Source organism: Larus michahellis, chromosome 5 (genome assembly GCF_964199755.1).
Source record: "Larus michahellis chromosome 5, bLarMic1.1, whole genome shotgun sequence".
Lineage (NCBI taxonomy): Eukaryota > Metazoa > Chordata > Aves > Charadriiformes > Laridae > Larus > Larus michahellis.
Genome location: NC_133900.1, coordinates 53,889,821 through 53,915,582, shown reverse-complemented (window position 1 = coordinate 53,915,582; position 25,762 = coordinate 53,889,821). Strand labels below are relative to the sequence as shown.

The following is a 25,762-nucleotide window of genomic DNA, read 5'->3' as shown; positions in this document are numbered from 1 at the left end:
GATGAAATGTATTACATCACTGTTCTAGGTTGTTAGAAGGCTAAACGTGTACATCTTAAGTAATTGGCTTATGGTTTCTGCTGGTCGGAGGAGAAAAATACAGCAGGATACTGCAATAAGGATGAGACTTGCATACTGCCATGGGACATGACTGGAGTTGATCTATTTCTGTGTGAAGAAAGTATGAGGCAGGTGTGACTGTTCTTTTGCTGTGTAGTAAAACAACCTGAACATGCAAATCCTGAAGCTTTAATTTGAAACTCAGAAAAATAACTTCTATTGCAACTGAACGTTCACTGTAGGAGAAGTGAAGATATTTTAGTGGCTTGAAACTGATGTTGTCATTTAAAAAAAAAAAAGTAGGGCTGAAAGTGTAGGTTGGCTGTGAGAGTCCCCTGCCCCATAACAGTATTGCACATCTAATGTGATTCATAAAAGAAGCTGGAGCAGCTCTTACTTTCTCCTCAGTCCAGCACTTTGCCGTCCTCAGCATTAAAACTTGTTCTGAAGATGGAACCAGATATCTTCCTTACTGCAGGTCAAGCTTATGGCCTAATTCACCGGGCATGAGGAACAGCTATTCTTTTCCCTGTAGTAAGTGATCTTTTAAAAATATTTGAACTGTTCTTTGTCACGTTCCTGTTTCCTTGTGTCTTGCCCTCCACCTTGCAGCCTTGTGATACTTTTGGCCTAAATAAAACTAGTGTATTCAGTTCATCCTGAGAAGTCACGTTTTTTTCAGGTCTAATCATTCTTGTTCTTCGCTCAAGTTAGTTCACCTTGGTCTTGAGTGTGGTGCTTAAAGCCCAACTTTGTACTTCAGCTGAAGCTTTCCTGTGCTGAGTGGAGTAAAAGGACCGTTTCATGTGCTCTGGAGCTGATTCCTGTTCATGCATCCCCATATGTTTGACTTTCTTACAACAGCTTAACACTTGTTTCAGGGTCAGCTTGTTGATCCAACATAGCCCACAGCTTGTTTCTGAAGAACTCGCCTTCCTGTTTGCTCAGTTAATCCTGCCTGAGTGTATCGTTCAGCACTGAATTGTATCTTAAAACTGCAGAATAGTTTTCCAATTTGTTAGAGTTATGTGGAATTTTAATGCTGTCTTGCAGTTCTTCCTGCCTTTCTCCTTGTAACAAGCCTACTCTGCCAACAACAGATGACAGGGAAACCAAGAAATCGGTGAACTGAGCTGGGTTCCTGTTTGGTGTGTTCTGCCGTGCACCACTCATAACTGCTTGCTGGTATGGTTATCCACCAACTGTTGCATTCACTGTACAGCCTTTGCTTACCTTCCAACAGCAGGAGTCTTTAAACCTAGGTGTATGACCTCAATAAGTTCTCTTCTGTCCCTAAATTGTGTTACTCTGATGCTAAAGTGAACCTGGTAGGTGTTACTTGCCTCCTTGTTGCCTTTTAGTGTTCATAAAAGGCTTCCCTCCCTCCCCTGGGATTCTACTGGAATGTGGGGAGTTGGAGGCCAGTCACATGAATTTTGACCTTTTTCTGAAGGCAGGCCTAACTTCAGAAACTGATGCCCAAAACTTTTCTTTAAAAAAAACAACAACATGGCTTGTTCCTGTCTGTACTCAAATATAACAGATAACAGCCTTGCAAATGATTCCAGGTGTTGTGGAGTGACTGCAGTTATCTGTACTTAGGGTTGTTTAAGCTCTTGATTCTTGAGATGGAATTTCTCTTGCATTGCAAGTTAGGGATTGAAGAATAAGCCCCACTTCTTGGGGCTAACTTTTCTTTATGGTACTTTTATTGGGTTTGTATTTGGCAGTATTTGTTGATATCTCTGTGGGTGCAACTTTCTCTTTGAAACCTTAGTTCTCATGATATCTCCCCTGATGAACCTGACTCACGTAATGAATCTTGCAGTTTATAGAAATGAATCTTGCTCTGAGCCCTGTCTCTGTTAGGATTGTTTGACACAGTTCTGTAAATACTCCTCATTCTTTCTTCTCCAGCATCTCTCCCTGTAAACTTTCAAACTACTTTGCATCTCCACCTTCCAGTAATTTCCTTAGTCTTGCTCTAGTCAGTGCGCTGTTTATAGCCCTACATATGCGGCAGTTTATTCTCATAATCCAGGTATATTTGAGTGTGGTTAAAGTTTTGATGCAGTTGGCTACAAGCTGGAATAATTCGTGTTCTAACTGTTCTTTCCATTGTGTGCTCTAAGGAAACTGACATCTGTCCTTTGAAATCATGCTGTGATCTTGAATTGAGCTGAGGTTCAGAAAGTCTGATCATCCTTCTCTAAAGATGTTGAATGTTTGCTAGCTGAGGTTACTTCAGTGATCACTTTTAACCCACAATATATTGCCAAGAACGTCAAGCAGTATCTCCTGGTGTTCAGAAGTTAAAGGCAGTGTGGATGGTGAAATGTGTATTAAGTGGACCATAGGATGTTATACTTGTTTGTATTTTGATACAGAAGATGAAGTATAGCTGATTATTTAATGTTATGAAAAAATAAAAGGGCCTTTTGACATATTTGCATAAGGTGATAAAATCACTACACTTCTTCAAACTGTTAAAATATAAGTAGCTATGTGCTGTTATCCCAAAACTTTGATTTTTTTTTTTTTTTGCTGTGGAATAGTAGGACTGAGAATTATCCTCCACCACCTCCATATTATCCTTCAAGATGTATGTGGTAGCTGGCATGGATTGGGGGTGTGTGTAAAGTGGGGAATAACGCTGTGCTGCTCATGTGCAGCATTTGTGTGCACACTTGTACAGCAAGGCATATCCCAGTTCCTGCCCTCAGGTTAGATATTCAGGGTAGGATTTATTTACTTGCTTAGCTTCTAATGCCTTCAGCTGAATTAAGTGTTCCAAGCTGCTTAACAGTCAACTGAAATAGGGATTTTGTTGATAGGATGCTTTTCTTGGGCTTGTTGAGTTAGGTGCGTCCTGCTTTTGGTGATGCTGCTAGGCTGGGGGAACTGCAGCTGAGGGTGGTACAGAGGGAACTGTGTTCAGAAAGCCTCTTTCAAGGTGGGTTAATACTTGGTTGTGGGAGGTTTTTCTATATTAAGTGTGATGCTCAAATTTTAGCAATATAATCAGTTGCAAAATACCATGTATCCTTGAGACTAAACTTTATAGTCCTGTTAAATATACAGTCTTAAACCTTGGAACTGGTTCAAGGGGACCTTCCCTTCCCCTCACCCTCTTCTCAGTTTAGCAGAAGATCTGAGAGGGCCAAATAAAACCAAACCTATTTCTCAATTCTGAACCAGTTATTGAACTAATTGTTAAACTGAAATGAAGTAAATGCCTCTTGCACCTGCAGAAGAGGCTGCAGCTGTCAAAAGCTTGTTTATCACTTCATTACTTCTTGGGTCCAGGTGCTCAGCCAGTGACTTCCCTCAATGCAGTGGTTTGTTTTAGATCTTCAGCAGAAGAGATGTTACAGCTTTATGGAGACTATAGTATGCTTAACCTTTGCATGAGTGAAGATGCCAGAAACCTAGATGTAATTTCAGAGGCTTATCTTAGTGTGTTTGGATAAAGCACACTTTTCATCAGTATTGGAAGATCATTTGAAAGATTGAGAGTTTACAGGTGAAGAGCTGAAAGCACATGCTTGCATCTCCTTGACTTTATCTGATAAAACTTGACTGTTTTGTCCTTCAGCTTGGTTACCAGAAGCTGATCTTCTCAGAATGCAGTCATCTGTAAACATAATTGCCCAAGTGGGAGGACACGGATTTCCCTTCTGAACACACATGGTCCTGTTCTTGCTTGCACTGTTGTTGTCTGCAGATGTTAGATGCTTGACTTGCTAGTCAAGTGACTCACCCGCCACCATTTAAAGCTGCTAAATTTCTGTCCTGATCAGTGAAGATTAAAACTAAAGTTTCTTCCCCTTCCTCAACTTTCACTTTTTACCTGGCATTTTATGACTCTAATAAAATTGAATTATTCTGGCTTATACTAACTGAAGTGTGGTCCATAAGACTTATGTACTGATCAGCACCTTGTGTCCACCTGCTTCCCATACAGGAACATGGTTTTGCATTAAGGCTTCATAGCCTGTACTTCATGATTTGGAATCCTAGAGACTTGTATGAATCCACTTTGGCAAATGAATTGCTCCACAGAACCTGTTTTTAGAATTAATGACTCATTCATTAAACATCTGATAGTGTTGAGGTAGTACACAGTGAAAATAGTGAGCTTTTCCATGAAGCAGAAGGTCTTCTTTCAGTATTTAAAGAAAAAAACACCCCAAACACTGCTCTAGTTAAGAGTTCACTGTTTTTTCCTGTCTTAACATAGTCATCTTGTCTTACATGGTGTAGCTTTGCTTGTCTCATGAGATTTTTTTAGTTCAAGTAATTGTTATAAATGCTTTCTCTAAATACCTACTGCAATTGTGTACCCTTTGGTTGGTGTCTTGACCTAGAGGTTTCCTGAATCCAGCTGTTCAGTGTGCTGTTGAAGGTGGAATGCATAGACAAAGAAAGTAGTTATCTTACTTTTGGAATGGTCTAGTGAACTAGGAAGGCTTAAGCTGCAGAGCTCAATGGAACTAATTTTGATTGAAGTACCTTAAGTCTGGCAAGAGGGGTGTCCCTGGTGACACTTGAGGTAAGATCTGAATCAAATGCTGAAAGTACACCCAATATTGACATATGTACTGCTTTTGTCTTTGCAGTCCATTCCATTATTTTAATGGACTTTCGTGTGTGGTCTGCTTGTACTTGGAGCATTTGTGGACTGTTACTGAGGGCTCATGTATAGTAGAGCAGTATATATGTAGTGCAGATCTTTTCAGGGACTTTATCATTTGAAAACTCATGGGATGTGCAAAACAGAAGTTGGAAGCCAACAAGTAATTAAGTTGATAAGAACTGTATTTTAGCAAAGTGAGGAGCAACAACAACAAATTCTTCAAATTAGCATTTATTTTTTGTATCTGTAGTAAAATATCTGCGACCTCTTTATGTTAAAGAAAATTCTTGCTGCTTGAAAGCTGTGTGGTGTTTAGACTTTTTTTTCTGAATTCTAATGGATCACGTACCTATATGGGTGTTGTAAAACTTGAGGTCTTCCAGCGTGCCACCTCTTGAGGTGGTATCTCCTGACAGATGAATTCAAGTTGCTTGAGTAACAAATGGCAGATGGTCAGCCACGATTGAAAACGAGTTTGGACCACGAGAGAGAACTTGGTTGTCTGTTACGCACCATATCTCGTATCTGCTCAATGCATTTCCATGCTCTTTCAAGATAGATAATACAGCAGAAAGCTTTAGCTACTGCATGCAAGCCTGCATAGAAGTTTACTCTTGCGTAGCGCTTTCTGTAATTTGCTTTCTGTTTTAGACTCTTGGGTTTTATATGAAAATATATAAATGTATATTTGTCATAAACTGCTAAAATAAGGATGTGCACATACATGTGCTCACTTAGTTACAGTTACACAATGATCTTCTGGAGAGTTATAATTTTGAGACAAACACTGAAGCTTTTCTTACCCCACTAAATTGGGCATAGTACTTTGTCATGAGAGGGAAATATTACTTGTAGTCTAAAGAATTAGGACAGTAAGGCTTGGAGAGAAGTGTATTTCATGTTACTGTAAGCATTGAGACGTATGGATATTTACAGAACACTGTGAAGCACTTGAGTTCTAAATTTAGCAGTATCTGCAGTTCACCAGCTGTACTACTTACTGGAAAATATTTGGACTACCATAGGTTCCTTGTTTTTAATTTCCATAGTTGTACACAAGCTAATGTTAGGGAGACTTCCCAGTGTGCAGATTATATAGCTCATTAGATCCCTGAAATGCTGTGAAGTAGCATCTTAACACAAGTGTTGTTCACCTGGCCTGAGGCCTCCAACAAGAACATTTCACACTTGGGATCATAAAAACAAATCTACTAGCTGGGCTTTTTATTTTAAACAAGCCAACCAGATGTCTAAAACTCTTCAGAATGAACCTGAAGGCAAATAGGAGGAGGTTTATTAGCTGTGTGTGTTTTGGGAGCAGGATGTATGGAAGAGATTTGTATAATCCCTCAGCTCCAAGCCCATAGGGTTTGGTAATACAACAGTGCTTCAGAACTGATATTATTTCAGTTGGTTATGGAGGAGCCGGTTGTGTGTGGAGTAATCACTGTCACTGCCATACAAGTTAAGGGGCAGTGCTATGTGTTTTTCATCCCTTTTGTACTTTTAAAGCATGTATCTGTGCCTGTTTGACTCCCCTTTTTAAGGGCAAACACAAAGATAAGCTATAGCACTACCTACTTTATCTTAATTTTTTTCTTCCTTAACTGGTGGAGTGAAGCAAATATCTCAGTAGTAGGGCCAGTTAATCTTCATCTATGTGTCTGGGGTTTTTTTCCCCCACAAACCTTAGAGTAAAATAAAATTTTGTGGGTCTTGTATAATCTGAATCACTTCAGTGGGAGTGTGGCAGTCTTACTGTTAGATGTATGTATGTCTTCAAACACTAATATACTCTGTATAAATTATTACTTATAACTAATCTGAATTTTGTATTGTATTGGAGGCTTTGTATACTAAACAAACACTTCCATTGGGTTTTAAACAGAATATTTATAAAAACAGTATATGGAGGTGGAAATAATTTGTGTAGGACCTGAGCTCCAAGCTTTCAGTAATATCATAGACTGAAAGTTACGGTAATATTCTTAAGTGGTGATTGCTCACTAGGTTTTGTTCTGAACTACTTAAACAGGCAATAATTCTTAGTTTGAGCTAGCATATTCTTCAAATAATGACTGTTAGCACATTTAGTTCATAATTATGGCAAAAGTAAAGGTTTGGTGTTCATGTATGAAAGCCTCAGTAGACCAGACTTCCTGTTCCTCAGCATGGTACAATGTAGTCCTGTGCTTTCTGCAGTAATGCAGAGAAGAGGGAGGAAAAAGAGCCCAGGCTGCATGTTTCAAGGAGATGACGGGCCATGGGCCAATGCTGATGGCTAATTCAAATGGAACTCCAAAGATAGTAGGTGTAAATATCTTTCTGCAAAATTAATGAAATCCTTGCCTGTCACTCGAATATTGGTGGGGAAGAGAATGTAAGTAGCAAAAGCATCTTGGAAAAGCGTCTTTGTATGGGAGGCACAGCTCATCTGTTGTCCTGTCTAACAAAGGTACTTTAAAAGGATGACATCTCTGTGATGTGAATGTTAGGCCTTCCTCAAGTCTGGAAGACATGTTTAAACCTGTGAGACTGATGAGGCTTCTTACTGATATGAGCTGGCAATAATAAATCCTTTAACCTCTGGCTGGGTTGAGTTCTTAGCCCTAGTTTTCTGTGGTGATACGTTCCCTGCTTTAATTAGGTATGACCTGGAAAAGTCTCTTGAGCTTACTTCACTTTTTCTGTTGCCTTGAGAAATACACTTTATAAACTGTGACAAAGGCTTAACATTCCCTGTCTCCACCCTTCCTTCACCTTTCTGGAAGGAAACTTTTCTCTTGGTTTAAAAACAAACCCAAACCACATGAGAAAAGCAGGGTAGTATATTTATTACAGAAAACAGTTCATCATTTAACAGAGTAAAATCATCCGTTTCTAATACAAATTTTACTAAACAATTTTGGGTCTTTGTTTTGTATGTGTTTCCCAGCCAAGCTAGATGAATTCTGCATCTGAAGAATGAGAAATCTGTACACCAAAGTATTACCTTTAACCTCTTTCCAGCACATCATGTGGCTGTGAATTTTGCAAACTGGAAACCACCATCTTAAGCCAAGATCTTCTCTTTAGTTTACTTCTGGTGCTTCTGCTTGCAGGTTTTCCCCATCTCATGTGGGAGGCTTTGAACAAGGTCTGTTTTTTCAATCAGAAAACTCTGAGTACTACTTGTTCCCTTTGAGTTCAAGGGATTTGCCAAAATGTGTTGCATTTTAAGTAAAACGGAGTTCAAAGGCATGTGATGGTTGAAGCTTTGCTTCCTTCTCATAGGAGCTCTGGCATCTGAAGTGTGGGAGGTGGAGTAGAAATGAGTGTGTTAAGATGCAGACTTATTTTAGGAGTGGTTTATATTTTGTCACAGCTGTCTCAGTGACCAGTTGGTGTTAGAATGGTGATGCTTTAAGGTCAAAATAGTGAAATTATGGGCTCCATAGTGATTTTCTGCATTTTAGGCAAGGGGACCTAATATTTATTCTTGTCTGTCTCCTGGAGGCAATAACAACCCAAATCCTAGTTTTTCAACCTTAGAATGATATAGTATATAGTATAGTTTTGTCTTGCATGTTAAGTGAGGTATGTTCTTCAGCAGACAGTTCTGAGCTCCCAATATTGCTTGTGCTTCTGGAGCCTGTAGAATATCTGAGAAACTTGACTCCAGTGGCCATCAGTTAACATAAAGGATGCCTTCTAGCGTATTTTTCGTGTCTCTTTTTGCAGTTTTGTGCTGAAGTTGTGGCAACCTTAATCCAGGCTTGAACACCTCATAATACTGAGGCTTCCTTCTAATAAAAACTGGCTTATGAAAGCACTGCATGGAGAAGGCTAAAAGATTCTGGAGCTCAAGAAATATCTCTTCAGTCTTTAAAAGAAACTCTGAATTGCAAATGTTGTAACTAACTTCTTTGGCTTCATTATGAGTTCAGCATGTGTAGAGAGTGTCATTGAGCCTTACCTTATTTTGTCACATCTGAACTCCTCAAGGAGAGAAACTATTTAAACAGGATTTGCTAGATGGTTGTAAAACACTTTCTACAGAATACAAACTAGGGTTATAAACTCTACTCTTCTTTGTCCCTTTTGGTCAGAAACTGTTCTTAAACCTTTTGTAGAGGACCTCAGAAAATAAAGGGGTGCATCGAGAGAATTCCTGAAGTATAACATGCTGGAAACTGAGGTGTCCCTCTCTAGTATCTATCCCTCAAAACACTGATGGATAATCCTATAGCTGCAGGAAAATTTCTAATTAAAACTCTGATGTATTTTTAGATTTGATGTTGAATTTTGGAAGGTTGCAGAATAACCACTCTGCAGATTAGTGGTGAAGAGGATAGAGTCCAAATAATTCTCTAAATGTGTGCTATCGAGAACCTTTCTGGGCTAGAAGTTATTAATAATAGACTTATGTTACAAGGAATGCTTAGCCTCCCTGCGAACTTCTTAGCACTGTGGTAAATAATGTAGGTTTTGGAGTAGAATGTTCTCTTTCCATTTGGAAGCCGGAATTTTGCATTGCAAGAAACTAGACGTGTAGCTTTTTTCAGATGGCATGAAGTCTTAGTTTAGCAGTTCCTAAAGCTGGTCTTCCAACTTAGTCTTGCTTCAAGCATAACTAGGATGGGACAGACAATGCTCTGTTAAAACTTGATCAGTTCTGTGTGATGTTTAAATTCTGAAATGCTTCTTGGATGCTGCAGAAAGTGCCAGGAGGCAAAATATTGCAACATCTTTCATCTAGAGTTTAGTAGCAAAATCATCTAGATCTGGAGTTAGTACTGCTGGGCTGATTAGCTGCTTTGGCTTGCTGAAGCAGAGATAATGTTTTAAAGGACCTACTTATCCGAGTTGGAATTTTGACTCTAGCTAATCCTTTTCTTCTGCTGGGAGCTGGCTAAGTACATCTTTATGGGATTGTTGGTAATACGGGTTCCATGTAGCTCTCTGAGCGAAGAGTAGGAAATAACGTGAAGGAACTGAAAAAAGGGACCAGCCTTCTGTGTTCTCAGTGGGTAATTTTAGTCCCATAGGCAGAAAAAATGGAATTGCAATCATCAAGAAACACCTACATTTGTGTTATGGGGAAATCATCTAAAATCTTGTGATCTTTTCTTCTTTATCCAAGATGGAACTTCCAGAGACAGAGGAGAAATTGTTGAAGTGTTTCAAACAAATGTAAATTTTCCCAGTGAGATGAGCTGTTGCTGGAACATTTTGTCCTGCAGGATGCAGAGGAGGAGGAGTGGGTTGGAAATGAGTCTGGCTGCCTTACTTTCTTAGAGCCAAGAAGAGAATTTTTTGAATTGGCTTTATGTTCTTCATCAGGACTCTTCATCTCTTTGAAAGTAGGTTGTCAAATTGGGTGAGCCTCTGACATCCTTTAATTGACTGGGGGTTGGGTAGTCCATATTTTTAGTAGTCTTCCCAAAAAAGACCCTAGTGATGTCACTGAGAAGATCCAGAATTTGTGACACAAGCACTTTTTTTTCTATCTCCACCCTTAATTTTGGCAGAGACTTTAGCCACAAGCAGTAATGACTTGTAAACTTGTAAAGAAATAAAACCTCTCTTCCTTAGTAGTACTATAGAGATAAAATAATAAATCTTTACTTTTCTCAGACTTCAGAATGTGTCACAGAACTTTAAGTCTGAGATAATGGTGATACTGATTCCATCACAGCTCATTCTCCAATTGTGAGGAATGTTAGCTTTGGCTTGCTTTTGGAGTTTGATTTTTATATTCCATTTATGTTATTCCTTTTCATTAGTCTACCTTTCAGCAGTAAAAATAGCTTTTTTTTTTCCCTTGCCCTTATCCCAAGCTTAAGGAGATCCTAGTAAGATTAAGTGTCTCCCAGGACAGAGACTGACTAACATCTTTTGTTATGCATGTTTGTCTTGGATGGCTCAGCTTTCTCACTCTTCTACCTAACCAGGCTCCATAAAGGATGGTGTGCCAAGGGAACGATGGCCATAATCTTGTAGGACTTCATCCAACTTGGAGCTCCAAGGGCTATTATTATTATTACCTGAAGGCTTGGAGGATCTTAGTGTTTGAACTTGCACGCCTGGCTCAGCTGCTACCTGTAGAGACTTGGTGACACAGAGGTGTTTATCTTTGGGGTACGCTCACAGGTTGTATAGAAAGCAGGGCATGTATTTGCAATAGTAGGCAGAACTTGATTGTGCTAAGACCTGTTGCTGGCAGGCAGCTGAAGAAATGCAAATTCAGGAGGATCCATATTGCCCTAACAAGGATGGTCAAATGGTTCCTATTACTGAAAATCTAATAAGTTTGAAGTGCCAAGCAGTTTGAGAGGGATTCAACTTGATATGCATAACAGGCATGATAAGGAGAGACTGAAAAGAAGTTAGCTGCCTTTAACCAGCTCTGGAAAGAGAGTATGGCGGAAAAAGTATGTATAAAAAAAAATAAATATTATCTCTGGGTACATTAAATACATACCGCAGCAGAGGATCTTGAAACAAAAAAACCCAAACCCCAAAATGTGAAAATACCATGAAGAGTTTTCTGTAGTGTAAGGAACTTGTTCCTAGGAGGTATTGAGGACCAAAAGCTTGTAAATACGTATTGAAGTTTTATAATGACAACAGCCTAATGAAGCTAGAGTGACTCTTAAGAATCCCTTGTCTCCTAACAGCAAATATTAGTTGGCAAAGATGAGGGAAGCAATTCCTGGTAGAGTATAAATAGTTCAACTAGAGTGAACCAGGACTTTGGTCACTCTGAGTTAAGGTGCTGAGGCTGCAGGGGTGATTTCAGATCAGTTTGAGTTTGTTAGCTTAACTAGTCAAAGGAGTATGAATTGGAAAAGAAAAATAGGAACAAAACATGCTCAAACCATGCTTTGGAAGGGGACATCTAATTACCAATTATAGGAGAATCTGCCTGTCTCAGTGTGGGAAATTCTAATGTCAGCTGTCTGTCTTTATAGCTTTTTTATTTTATTTTTTCCCTGGAGCTGTAGCTGGACAGGTACCTTGATAAGCAGTGTCAGCGTCCCGCAGTGTGCCCACACAAGCATTTGTGTCCAGTTCATGGCAAACTGGACTAAGGAACTGATCCATCTGGAAAACAACCTTTCCCAGAAACAAAAGGAAGTGTTTTGTTTTTATCCAAATATAAAAATTGCTTGATCTAGTTCTCTCTGTAGTAGCAAAACCACTTGTGCTGGCCTATTGCTGTAGGCAACAAATAGCCAGAGAAGAAAACGTGTTGGCATGTTGGCAAAGTTGCGATGGCAGCTGAGGTATATCAAACTGTGACCTAGACGGGCTATCCTTGGTAGAAGCATGATGTTGGTAACATTTGTTACACTTAAACATTCACTATGTCATCGTTATCAAAAAGTACTGCTCAGTAGGAACAGATTTTTAGTGTAAAACAGTTATAACTGGTGACCAGAGCGTATGCCTAGCATGGTGGCTCGCTTTGGACCAGCGTTAGTCTCTTGCAGTGTGCTGAACACCTAAAGATAGCTGTAAAGCACCTTCTGGCTTTGTTTCAGAGTGGATTACTTCTGGGCAAGACTGGTCCGTAATGTGAGATAAAGCACATTAAAGGAGGATGAGAAGGGAATTCAGTACCAAAGCATGCTTCTGATCTGAACTGAAACTCCTACTCTTAGATTTGTGCTTGGTGTTGAGAAATGGAACTTCCTGATGGAAGGGAGCTGTAGAAACTGGGAGCTGACAGATGGAGGCTTGTCTGGCTAACACCACTCCTTCACCCCTGTCCCTTGTAGCCTTTAAACACATACTTTAAAAAATCTTTTCTAAATCTTTATCAATTGAGCATGTCTCATTTTTAAAAAAAAAGTATTGTTGGTAAGTGTGAGTTGCTAAAATGAGAAACTTTATTTTTAATTTCCACTTTGCTTGTGTTTCAGAACCAATTGGGTTCCATGCTGTCAGAAAGGGTGTGAATGGTTGCAGTTCTCAAGTATTACTTTCAGTATCTGGTAGGATTTAAGAAAGTGGATAACTGTACAATTCAGCTTGATTCTGAAAGTGCCATGCTTCTGTGATTTCATTTGCCTCCCCTTTATCGTTTCATACAACTGAGTGTATTGGTTCATTAACTAAAGACTAATATCCTTCTGTTCAGTCTTTCCTTATTCCAGTTTGTGTTATGCTGACTTAAAAATTCAGTGAAACATTTGAAGATTAAAAGAACTAAGTGAAACATAACTACATTATAGTTAACTGATTACAGATCAAAACCTTGTTCCTCCCCTGTCTTTGGTAGTTTATTGGATTTGCTTTTTTCCTTGAGGAGGAAAAACCACACAAATGCCTACATGGCCTTTCCAAACAGAAAAGTAATTAAGCACCTGCTGAACTTTTCAGCTAGTTCTTAGTAGTAGCCTCTTAGTTGTGGAAATCTTAATCCTTAAAATGAATCTGAAAGTCTTTGTGCCACTTACTAAGGTCCTCAGCTTCAGTATGTTTTCAGTCTGTATGTGGCCAGTTTCTGACCCCTAGTTAGCCTTTCTTTTGACTCCTATTCTGGATTTCTAGATTGAGTGTAAACTTCACCAGGTTTAAAAGGAACATTAAAATGTTTGATCATGCTACTCTAATTACTGCTCTGTTCACACAATTGCCCTTAAGCTTGCATAACATTTCATGAACCACACTTTACCTACATCGAAAAGGGTATATGCAACTTTTAGCAGTGAGTGTATGAACTTGAATGGTTTTGATATTTGACTTGGTGTAATTTCAGAACAAGATGTAGTAAATATTTCAAGTTGTTGTGTGCTTTCCTGAAAGATAGGATACATTCAGGAAAAACAAACCAGTGGAAACTCCAGATATCTGGGTAGCACTACTTGTGGTTGAGGAGCACTTGTAAGCATCCCACCTTATAGCAAATAAAAGTAGATAGGAGAATGAGGCCAAAAGATGGAGAGATAGTATGATTGTGGGACAGCTCTCAGGCTAAGGGAGGCTGTTACATAGCAAACTTCTGTGAAGGTGAAATAGTGTATGGTTAGCATATGTAAATCGTGTTTCAGGATGTACTCAAAGGCAACAGGTTTAAAAGATAATCTAATATTACCATAAACACTATTAATATCTTAGTTTTAATGGGTTTAACTTGGGTCATGGACTCAAGTGGCTTTTTTTTCTTGCTACTACTGGTTATTTAAATGGCTGATAAGCAGTAGTGTGGAAAATAGGCAATATTTTATGGAAACATTAATTTAAAATTATTATTTTCTGCTATTGCTCTTTTACTGTAGACCTTAAAACCTAGTGAATGGAAGTGACCTTCTGGTCCTAGCAGCATCAGTGTTTCTTCCCCAAGGCGCATGTTGCTTTGTTTAAATAGGGAAATACCTGTGTGTAGATCTCTTCCCATTTTTTATTTTGTAAGCAGTCACTGAATATGCTTGACCAACTTAAATCATAAGCAAGAATGGTTAACGCGTGTCACTAATGGATCATCAGCATGAGTTGAGGAAGTATGTTTTTGTTAACACAGTCGGGCAAAGTTATGGTAAAAGTTTGAGTTTGTTGAAGGTAGCGTGAAGAAATTGCAATTAATACTGATGTGGACTTGGATTTGAAAACTGGAAGTGAATTTGAGAACTGTGGTGAGCCTGAAAGACTTGATGGTAGAAGAAGGAAAATGGAGAAGCTGAAGTCCTGTGGTTTTGTTCTGGTTCTTCTTGAGAACTGGAAGAATGAGGTGGAATTGAGGAAGGCGTAGAGGTCCATTTGCCGTGGTAAAAATAACCAGCTAATAAAGACTTCTGGAAGACAGTGAGGAATGATACTGCAGCAGTTAAGGGTTTCTGATGCTTAGGGAAGAGAGAGGCAAAGAAATTATGTAGAGGATTCTTAGGATAGAAAGAGGCAGGCAGTGAATCTAGTGCTTTTGATTTGGATGACTGCTTACAGAATAAGGATATCTAAGCTTTTGTCAGCAATGCTTTTGCATGTGTGGTAATCTGTCCTGCTTACAAGTTTAAGATCTGGTGTTTGCTGACAGGTAGCAATTACATAACCTTTAAAAAAGGGGGAAAAAAACCCCCACAGGGAATATATTAAAAATAGCTGAGGGTTTGGAAAGTGGATATAGCATTTGAGCTACCCACTATTCCACTCTTCTTTTAAGAAGGGCTTAGCAATGAAACTGTATGGTAGAATGTCTTAAAACGGCAAATAGCATTCAACGTACAGGACAGTATGGTAAGCATCTGCATATTTCATATGCTGTTCTAGTATACCTGGCTAATAATTCAGTAGTAGTTTAAATGAGGGAAAATTTGTCTTTCTGCCTTAGTTAAAATCCTAGGTGGAATCAGTTTAGTAGCAGAAAATGGCCAAATAATGTGCAAATAGTAACCATATGAGTCTTGTCTCCCTTCTGAAGTTGTAGTCAATGAAATCTTAACAGGTGTATTCTTTCATGATTGGGCACATGTAATCTGAAAAGGTGGGCAGTAGCATTGGTTGCAGAGCGGTATACTTGCACAAATGAATGGTTCAAATGAGTCCAGTTACTACAACACTAATTGCGATGTACACAAGAATTTTTCTGATTTTCCTTTTTCTGCCCCAATTTTACAGAAAATCAGACATGATACACTGACAGCATTTGGAAATAAACTTTGGCAATAAGATGGAAGCATAAATCGCAAGACTTTGAACTAAAACAAGAAATGGCTCACGAGTATTGAAACAAGAGACCGAAGAGCCTCCAACACTTCCGTGTGAGCCGTGGAAAAGGAACAACTACCATGGTAACACTAATAACAGAAAAGCTGCAGAACCAGAGCCTGGATGATCTGACGTGTAAAACGTACAATATTAATCTGGTAAGTACCTCCCAAAATAACATGTAAATGTGAAATGCAAAGTAGATTAAAAGTAACTTAAAGCTACATAACAAATTCAAGAATGTAAATCAGCCAGAATTCAACCATTTAAGTTAAGACTAGTTTGCAAGGTGGATGAGAGTTGTAAGGGGGGGAAAAAGTGTAACTTCAGTGATGATCCTTCTTGAAGTGGTGCTTTCTTATTTTAATGATCTCTTTAACCTTACAGCTTCATTTTTAAATAATTAGAGAAAAGCCTGTTTTTGTCACATTATAAAGTGTTCTAATGACTGAAAAGAACTACCACAACTTCTCAGGATTCCTTTTTCCCTAACAAAGAAAGCAAGTACGGGTATGAGTTGAAGTTTTCTTCATACAACTAAGTGCTTGATGTCTGACAACAGTATTTGGTTACAAAAATCAATGACGGCCATGTAGGTAACTATCAGCTCTGGGCAGAAGAACAGGTCATCAAGTAAATACAGTCGAAAGTCAGGTTACTGACTACTATGCTGTTGTTGATGCTAGTAGATCCTTGCTTTGTGTCAGAGGCCTAGTGCTCTGAAAAGTTTTTTTTAATATTTACTGTGTTATTTGCTGCTGGTGTAATCTGTGGGCCTGTTGTGTGGTTCAAGCATGCTATTCGGACACTAAGGAATCTATTCTCTTTATCTCGCTTGCAAAATGAGATATTATCTCTACACCAGAGTGAGTAATGCAAAATAGTCTCCAGTCAGTTTTCTCCCTGAGAACCCTGACACCATATTCTTCATGTAATGCGTTAGCTTTGTTTCACTGACTTTAGTTGCAATGGTACCCTTCTGTAGATCAAACTTTAGGGTACCAATGGGAGACCAAAAAAACTACTCTGACTAAATGTCAAAGTATTGTTCAACTTTGGTTCTGCTATTTTTTAAACAGTAAAAATGCAAGCGTTGAACCTGAAGTGTGTTTGATTCCTTTAACTGTTAAGATTCTGCTTCTGTTGTAACTTGTACTCAAGTAGCTGAACTGATTCCTTCTTTACTCCACAAGCCCAAACCAGGTGAAGTGTATCCTGAACGCAGTGGACTTTGTGCACAAGCACCCGCAATTCTCATATGCAAAGTGCATGACCCTTTGTCTAATACTTTGTCCAGTAAGGATGTCTAATAGTAGAGGCTAATCAAATGTTTTTTTTAAATTATAACAGGTCCGTTTTTAGAGTTCTTCTAATAACTTAATTATTTTCATTGTCTTCACCTTAAATACATGCTGTTCTTGAAAGGTGTATGTAAGGTCTTGGAATGATGTTAACTCTCTTAAAACAGAAGTGCTTACTCAGCTTGCGTCTTGATGAAGCACTTGAGATATGCAGTTTGTAGGGGGATCTTCTGTATTCTTGAACTGTTGAGCTCATCACTTGTAATTAAACTCTGGGCCAGTGATGACCAAGTAGTGCTTGTCTCTAAACTTATAGTAGCAGCTTGTAATTTCTAGTTTGAGGCACTAAAGTTTGCATAAATTTGGAAATTAAGCTGTCCTTTCACTGATAGTCACTGTAGGTTTTGGACCAGAGACTTGTAAGAGCATAGAAGGATTTATTAGTACTTTTACACTGTGTGGAGTCTATACAGGAGTGTGCTGGCATGCTGTAATGTGGTGTAGGTTGATTGTTTTTTATTCCTGTCCTTATCTGTACTTACAATAAAGCATGAAAAAGAATAAGGGGAGTGGAAAATGGCAGATGATGTCTCATCAGTGGTTTCATCCTCACCCTTCTGCTCTTCTCCTCCTTTAATCTGTCAAGTACAAGGTTTTGTACATGCTTTAGTTATTGCCAAAAATGGGTTCTGAAAACAGGGACAGGTTCTGTTTGTACACAATGGCAGCTTGAAAAAATGTGGAAATCATGAAGGGAGGTGTGGAAATGCAGAAGCAAGTGTGAATAAAAGTGTGCAACTGGGTTACTCCCTACTAAAAAGGATTCATGGGAGCAAAAGGTGGGTTGATTAAAGTGTGAATCTAAGATGATAAAAAGCACACTTTTTCCACAAGTGAAAATAACCGCTAAATTTTAATAACAGAAAAAGACTGCTAGTGGGGATCTTGAATCTGATGTAGAGCACTTAAAGTTCTTGGCAAGAAGTTCAGGTTAGTGCTGTAGTGTCTTCTAATAGCAACAACAATTTCAAGCAATTCCAAAATGGTCTTGCCTTCACATTTTGTTACTTGTCCTGGCACAAAGTTCTGGGGGACCATGTGGTGAATCATATTGTGAGCTGATCAAGGATTAAGACTAACCTTTCTTGCCCAGGTTAATGTTAACCCTTATCAGTTTCATGATCCCTTTCACAATGCATCAGCACAAGCGCTTGTTTTGGCACAAGTGGATGAAATAGCTGGGGAAAAACTGTTTTGTAATACAGCTCATAAATGAGGGTTATGAAAGAAAGAATAGCTCTTTTAAAGCTATTCACCTTCCAGCTAACCAAGCTGGGCATAAAGACAACATGTATAGGACATAGTACGCTTCTTCATTCATGTAACCTGTATGTTTTCTGTACCTGTTGCCTGAGTATGTTCTAAAATGCTGGCTGTAGCTTCTCTTACTGCTCTGTTAAACAACATGCTAATTTTCCAAGCTGATGCAGTTTGGCCAGTGTGTGCTCGGTTATGTTGTACAATCTTGTGCTGCACCTGCCTTCAGGGGAAAAGAAAACAACCTTAAATGATTTGGTTTCCTGCTGTAGAAGCAGGAAGGTTGTCACAGGCTTTTATGTCAAGTGGGCAGTGTACCTCACAAGGTAGAGTGGTATCCCTGGTTGGTTGACTCTACCCACAACAGTGAGACGCTCTGCGAGCATATTACGGCCTTCATGAGTTGACAGCATCGTTAATCAAGTAGTTGGTCTCTATTTCCTTAAACATAGAACTCTTGAATCTTAACTTAAGAGTCTTGAGGGGTTTTCTGTATATTCTGGCTAAGCTTCTGCTTTTTTGGTATTCATGTATAACTTCATATTGGTTTGTGAAATAATAGTGTGTGAGATGTAAGATTTCAAGGTGTGATATTAAGAAGGGAATGTGAGCATCTCCAGACAAGCATTTGTGGAAGGAAGAAGCTCTATTATAAGCCCCTTTTGTGCTTATGGGTTCTCACTGAAAAAAAACCACAAAAAACAACAAAACACAACCTTGGAATTGGGATGACTTCCTTGGATGGAAAACCATGATCTGAAAGACTTGAGGACTAAGAAGTGACTTGACTTAAGTTTTTTCAAAATCTGAGGAAAAGGTCAAATGCTTGCTCCTGCCTATCTAGTCGTATTTAGAGGGTATTTGTTAGAGAGATGGAAGTCTGGCATGGCCTATTCAAACAACGAAAGTCACATCTGTACAGTGGTAGTTAAATTAGTACTTGAATAGTAAACTCTAGCTTTCAAACTCTAGCTTTCCCATGGCTTGGGAAGAATGCTGATAAATTGCAGGGTTTCAAATACACTTGGAAACTGGAGAAAATGCCTTGAAATGACCAAAATTAATTTTAAAATTACGAAGATCAAGAAGTCATTCTGAAAATAATGAGGAAGGTAGCACAAGCCGTGAAGTTTTTAATGTAGTAGATTGGAGTGCACGAGGAAGAACAGCCAGAATCACTTCTGTTACAGTTGGTTTCTGCTAGCAAAGAACAACTCTTTAAATTAGTGATGTAAATTATAATTCACTGTCAGTCTCACTTTTGTGCTGCTTCCATTTACTTAGTTTAAGACTAGATGCCTTTTTAAGCGAATATTTTAACAAAAGAACAGCTGTTAAGGCTCAGTAGACCAAGCAAAACTTGCAGCACTGTCATAAAAGTCATACCATGCTATCCTGCCCCTTTTGAATATAATGTGTCCAGATGCATAGAAGAGGTTCTACTTTTGAACAAGTATTTCAAAATAGATTCACCTTCTGGCATGAAGCAAACAATTCCAACCTTAGGTGAAACCTTTGTTTCATTGTTTTGTATCTAACTGTGCTTTTTTTTTCTGGAAAGCTCTCAAGAGGCATCAGATCATGGTATTTTTTTAACATCCATTCAAAAAGCAGTAGTTGGAAGATGGACATGCATGACATCTTGAGTCTCCTCTTTAGGAAAATGATTTGGTTGAATAACTTCGCTTTATTCTAAGGAAAATTTCCTTCACACAGAGGGTAGCATACTTCCTTGCCAAGGTTCTTAGCAATTGCAATCTTGAGTATAGTAATAAAAAAAGAATAGCTCTTCATTCAGGAAGCTTCAGGTAAATCATAGCACAGAATGAATGGGAGAGGGTAGAGCGTAGCCATTCCAGGAGAGCTGATAAACTGGTTCAGTGCTCTTTCTATCTAGTATCTAGTGGGACTTGTGCCATCTGCTGTATAGATAAAACAATCCTCCCGTCTATAAACAATTTACAGCCTCATAGAGTCTACTCAAGGTTGGACTTTCAGACATAATTAAAATACTTGGAAACGTTCTCTGGTAGTGTATTTTTAGTTTCGGTTATAGAATACAAGTATATATATAAAGGGAGATTCTTTACTTATTCTTTCCCTAGTCACCCCTTATTTCAGTGCCTTGAACTCTTACTGGAAATGGTGCAGTTTACTGTCCCTTTTCTGTGTATGTCAGGTGTGACATTCTTAGTGAGGATTTTTGGTCTCAGTCTCCAAAGAATGACCACTTTTTAGTAACTTAACAGGCTTCTGTATAAACAATCACTTAAGAGAACAAGTTTAGTTGTAATATGTCTACTTTCTCGTACAACTGAGCGCTGACTTCACTAGAAGCTGATCAGAAATAGCTATAAGGATGGGGTTGGTGAGTGTATTAGAGAACACTGCTGGTATTATCTGTAGTACAGATACTCTATGTGTATGTGATCTTTCCATGTCCCCTTTGGAAAAAAATGCTTTCAGGGCTTTGCAGCTGTCAAAGATGTAGTATAGTCTCTACCTGATACACAAGGCTTTTTGAGGTGGTTGAAGTGTATGTAGGTAATTAACTCAGGCATTCATGAAGAGGACCTTGCTAAAGATGCACTTGGCTGAAAACTGTGTAAAAAAAACCAAAAAACCAAAAAAAACCCCACAAACCCAAAAACCCCCCCCAACAACCACCCAAACCCCCCCAACAACTAAATATCAATCTAATAATTACCACATGGGATTGTCCTTGGCATCCAAGATCTTAGCCTGAGTGAACAGTCTTTTAAACATCCCCAACTATCATGCTATTATGTTATGATTAAGTCCTTCATACTGCCCTTTTCCATGTGGTTCAAGATATGTTAGCTTTAAGACTTTTTGACATGGAATTCTGTTCCAAAAGTGAATTTTCCTTAGCTATTTTCTGATAGCTGAGTAGGTTGGCATAGCCTTTCATTTGGGGAAAACTGGAGAGGGACTAATTTGCTGAAAAACCTTCTCTCTAAGTTTCTTCAATTTGTTTGTTTCCTCTTCAGAGACAGCTGAAATGTCACTATTACTGTTATCTTAATGTGCTCTTGTGTTCTGTATGATACCTTAGTAGTTGTTTAGAATATTCTGTTGATACTAGCTTTTTAAATGTGTATACTACATAACTGGCAACTGCGGTTATGAAGAGCAAACTAGTAAAAGTGACAACTGCTCCTGCTGTCAAGTTGTAGACTTCAATAGGGCTTATTAACTGTAAATCCGATGGAGAGTCAAAACTGGGGTTCTGCTGTTTACTTAAAGTAGCCTTCATTAAAAGGAAGTTTATAAATGTATCTACAGATGCAAATTAAAGTAAAAATCAAATGGCTTGTCTCATATGCAGATGTTGATTAAAATATAAGATTAAAAAATCTGCTTGCTGTCCTGTCCTTTCATCAGTCCCACTGTTTCCTACATCTAAAACAATAGCATCAAGGGAATATTACTGTAGTTTAGCATTTGTATATTATACGTGAGGCTCAAGGATATAAAGTTGTCTTTAGCACTCTGTGCGTTGCTACACAGCAAGAAAGAATAGCTTTGTGGCCTGAGGATGTTTGTTTAAAAATTGACTTTGTATCTGGAAAGGAAGTGTATGTACAATGCTATCTTCTTTGGCTATACACAAAAAACAATGTTCACATAAAGTGTGTTGCTCTCTTTTTAATGCAGTCTTCCTCTCCATCCTGAGGTGGTGATGAGGGAATAAATAATGACCCCTGGGCCCCCTTAAGCCATTTATTTATAATTCCTTTATAGGAGGCTGGATAGCAAGCTTTGTACTTTGTCTGAGAAACCTTTAAGAATGCCTTCGTAGTAATAGTTTCTAGGTGAAATTAGTTAAGAAAATGGAAAACATTCTGCATACAAAGTTGTCTTACTGTGCAGATGCTACTGATGAAGCTTAATCATAAATCCTGAAGCCCTTTAGACAGAAATCTTGTTTTAAGCATGGCTTTTACATTGTTTGAGTAGTGAACCACCACCAATAAACTGATTTCAAAAGCTGTTAGTCTGCAGAAGGTGATTTTTGTATAGGAAGGATTTTTGAATGGCTTTTGTACTTTAATAAATAAGACAACATTTTGCTACACTGATTCTAAGAAAATGTAAAATATTAGTAAAGCCTGATTTGGGCAGTGTTCATTCTGGGGACCCTCAAGAGTGTGTATATTTAATTGGGATAAAGCTAATCCTGTCTCTTAGTTCAAGCTTTTTACCCTTAAGATTGAAAATGGAAACCCAGTTGTCAGACTTATTTTCTCTCCACTGAAATGAGAATTAGAACAAAGCCTTTTCATTAACTGTGAATTATTGCTCTGAATTTTGCAGTTTATTTACGTGGAGTAATGTTGCAAGTCTTGAAAAAGTTTGATGCTTAGCAATATATCAGAAAACATTACGAATAGTTAAATGCCAGAGGTTTTATTTAGAAAGATCAGCTGTTCAGGAATTTCTTCAAGATACCCAGCAAAACCCCATCGTTTTAAAGAAGTTAAATGCACGTATAGGGAAACAGAAAACTACATGCAGTTTCCTTGAGGTGTATGCTCTTTCACACAGTTAAAACTCTTTTTCTGATTAATTTCAGTACTCATCTGAGAAGCTGAACAAAAGTGGCAGCTTGTTCCCTTTCGAAATCAACGGTAAGTTCAGTTCTTCAGAAAACCGTAGCTGTGTTTTACTGAGGTAATTGGTATAGCAAGCAGCCTTTCTTTTGTAAATAAGGTGAGGGGGATGGAGCATGCTGTTGTAGAGCCTGCTGGTTTAAGCTGGTCTTTGAACAATACTGGGAATAGCTGGTTGTTAGTTTTGTACTTGTGATCTGCTTTGCATAGTAAAAGCCCTTGTAACGCATTTTTTTTGGTTCAATATCTGCTATGGTGTAAAGCAGCACAGCAATGCTGTTTTTCATGCTAAACATCTCCTCAGGTTCCTCAGCTAGCAGAAAGCTCTCACATCTTTACACACCTTCTTACATGCTTTGCCACAAAGAATATCCAGCTTGATGCAAGCCATAAGGTGAACTCCAGTACCTTCATACATGTTACTTGCTTTTTTCCCCCTTGGTCCTATTAGAATAGGAGTAAATTGTATCTAGCAGAAAATAAAAATGCTAGTTATTGATATGTAAACTTTGTACTGCTTTATTAAGGGAAGGACTTGAAATTTTGCATGTTCTGTCGTGTCTTTAGGTGTGCAGGACTTCTATTTGCTCAGTAGGATTCCCTGTAAAATGTGAATCTTGGTTTGTGTGAGGTTTCAAAGGGAAGTGGTATTTTATTTTAAATACCATTAACATGTAAACAATTAAAACACATGTGCAACTCTTGACTTTTTTTGCAGTGAAGCTTAAACCAACTTCCCAGCCTGGGAGAAAGCTTCCTAAGGATTTTTTAAAATCAGCCTAGTCCAAGCTGGCAAACTGTCCTACAGTAGATGCAAGGAGTCTCAAACATTATCTGGATCCCATTGTGTTGGCTATTTTACTTGCATTGAATTATGGATGGTCCCTGCCTTGAAGAGCTTACATGCTTAAGGCAAAGCACAGTATGTGGTTGTACCCATCTGAAAGAATGGAGGAGGAAGGACAGAGGAATTCTAATAAAACATGTTGTTTGAATAGGCCAGCTGTCTGCACAGTTAAATGATTTTGAGACAATAGGGTGTTCTTTAAATAAGATCCAAATAAACAGGATAATCCATGACATACTTTCGGCATGGAACATGTACAACTATTTGGGTTTGCAATTTTTAAAGCTACTTGGCAAATCTTTTATCTGCTGATTACTCTAAAACTTAGTTTAGACATCCAACTATAAGAATATACCAGTATTTAATGTTTAGGCTGTATCTAGGTTCTTAGAGTAGGCGTAGGAAAGAAACTTGATATTTTAAATATTTTTTTCTTTAAAGCTGGGATAAGTGAAACTTGGCTAATTGGTTTAAATTAGCAAATTTTCTAACCAAGCATGAAGCACTGTTAACTGGCCAACAGTTTTGCTGCTTTTCAATTTGCAAATCCAAAGTCTGCTGTAGTTCTTCTTACACTTCATTGTATAATGTGGAGGAACAGCTGTAAAATGTGCAGAATGTTCTCAAAGAAATGCTTTACAAAAGAGTGAGAGGCTTCACTGGCAGACTGCTTTTAAACCAGCATTGCCACTTCAGATGAGAAGTTGTGCACTGTGGGCTGCGTCTGTATTCACAGTAAAACTTGCAGGAGGTTCTTAAGGGATACTCACTTTATTTTATGCATTGAATTAAGGCAATTTTTTCCCTACACTTTGAATATAAGCAAAAAAGGAAACGATTTGCAGTCTGATTTAACTTTATACTGTTTCTAATTTAAAGTAAAGTTTTTCACACTGCAGAATGTGAACGCCCATCTCTTTGAGACACTTCTTTAGTAAGGTATTCTTAAGAGAAGAGCGTAACAGCCAAATGAAGGACAGCAGCCTATGAAGAGATTATCCTGCTCTTCTATTTAAAAAAAAAAATATTCCCTGGTGGGTTCTCACATTACTTGTTAATCCATTTTGGTTGTACTTTAAGCCGTTCACTGTTAAAGGTTTTAATTGTGGTGTATATACTATGCACCAGGAAGCAAGTAAGGAAGCTGTCCCTCTTGCTCACAAAAACAAAGAAACTGTAGTTTTTCAATATACAGGAAGAAGAATTAACAAGGTACATACATACTGGAATGCCTGGATTGGCTCCTGAAGTACTTTGGTGGTCTTGTCTTTGGAATTTTCTACCTTTTTAAAAATGAATATCTTAACTACAGTGTGAAATTTTGATATGAGCTGGATATTTGTGGCTCATCTTTCTAAGCTTGAGTTTGATTCATGGTTTTACATTAAACTAGGTTTAAAACAAATTGTCTTTTTCCATTGCATCTTTCACCGTTATCTTTTTTTTTTTCAGAAGAGAGTCCTTGGAAAGCTTTAAATGGGGGTTGCCCAATCCAGACTGACACAACCAGGAATTCAGCATACCCTTTCCCAGTGTGCCCATTCAGCACCGGCACTGCCAGTAATGGTAGTCTGCAGTGGCAGCAGGAATCTTCCAGTACGTCTATGGTGTCAGGATGGATAAGTGAATTAAACCTTAATGAAAACTCGGGTCAACCCTTGGCCCCACCAACGAAACGCCATTGTAGGTCCCTCTCTGAGCCAGATGAGCTGGCTCGTTGTCGGTCACCATGGAAGCCTGGCAATTCAAAGGTTTGGACTCCTGTGTCAAAGAGACGGTGTAATAGTGGCGGTAGTGCTACCTTGCAACGCTGCAACAGTCATGGAAGTGCAACCTTACAGAGAAGCACAAGTATCAGTCTGCCACAAAACATACTGTCGCTAAATAATGTCTTCACTATCACCAGCTTCAACACATCACCAGTACCCAGACCTTCCTCTGCCAGCAGCGGGTTTGTGGACAGTAGTGAGGGAAGCACAAGCTCGAGTACCCGCTGGAATTCTGGAGGCCCTTGTGACTTTAACCCAAGGCGTCGCCTCTCCCTCTCCCAGGAGCACATCACCGAGACAGGAAATCTCTTGCCTTCAGCCAACAGCACTCCCACCTCCACACCTGAGCTCAGCCGGCGTCAGGGCTTGTTGAGATGCCGCTCTCAGCCTTGTGTTCTGAATGAAAAGAAAAGCCGGCTAAAGCGCAGACGGGAGGAGGACGTACGATGGAACAGACCATCGTTAGACTTTTTTAAAATGACACGGGTGAGATTTTACTTTCCTCAGTG

At 38.7% G+C, this 25,762-nt stretch overlaps 1 protein-coding gene across 2 annotated transcripts in view; it reads left to right on the top strand.

Moving 5' to 3' along the window:
* Positions 1-25,762, top strand: part of FAM53A (family with sequence similarity 53 member A) — a 72,751-nt gene that overhangs the window by 7,000 nt on the left and 39,989 nt on the right. Inside the window, exons 2-4 of one of the 2 annotated variants that reach the window (XM_074587357.1) lie at positions 15,296-15,543; positions 22,601-22,655; positions 24,937-25,739. In XM_074587357.1, coding sequence (XP_074443458.1) covers positions 15,466-15,543; positions 22,601-22,655; positions 24,937-25,739 — 936 coding nt within the window. In that variant the 5' untranslated portion in view covers positions 15,296-15,465. The remainder of the gene's footprint in view (positions 1-15,295; positions 15,544-22,600; positions 22,656-24,936; positions 25,740-25,762) is intronic. The other variant, XM_074587358.1, reaches the window with a different exon arrangement.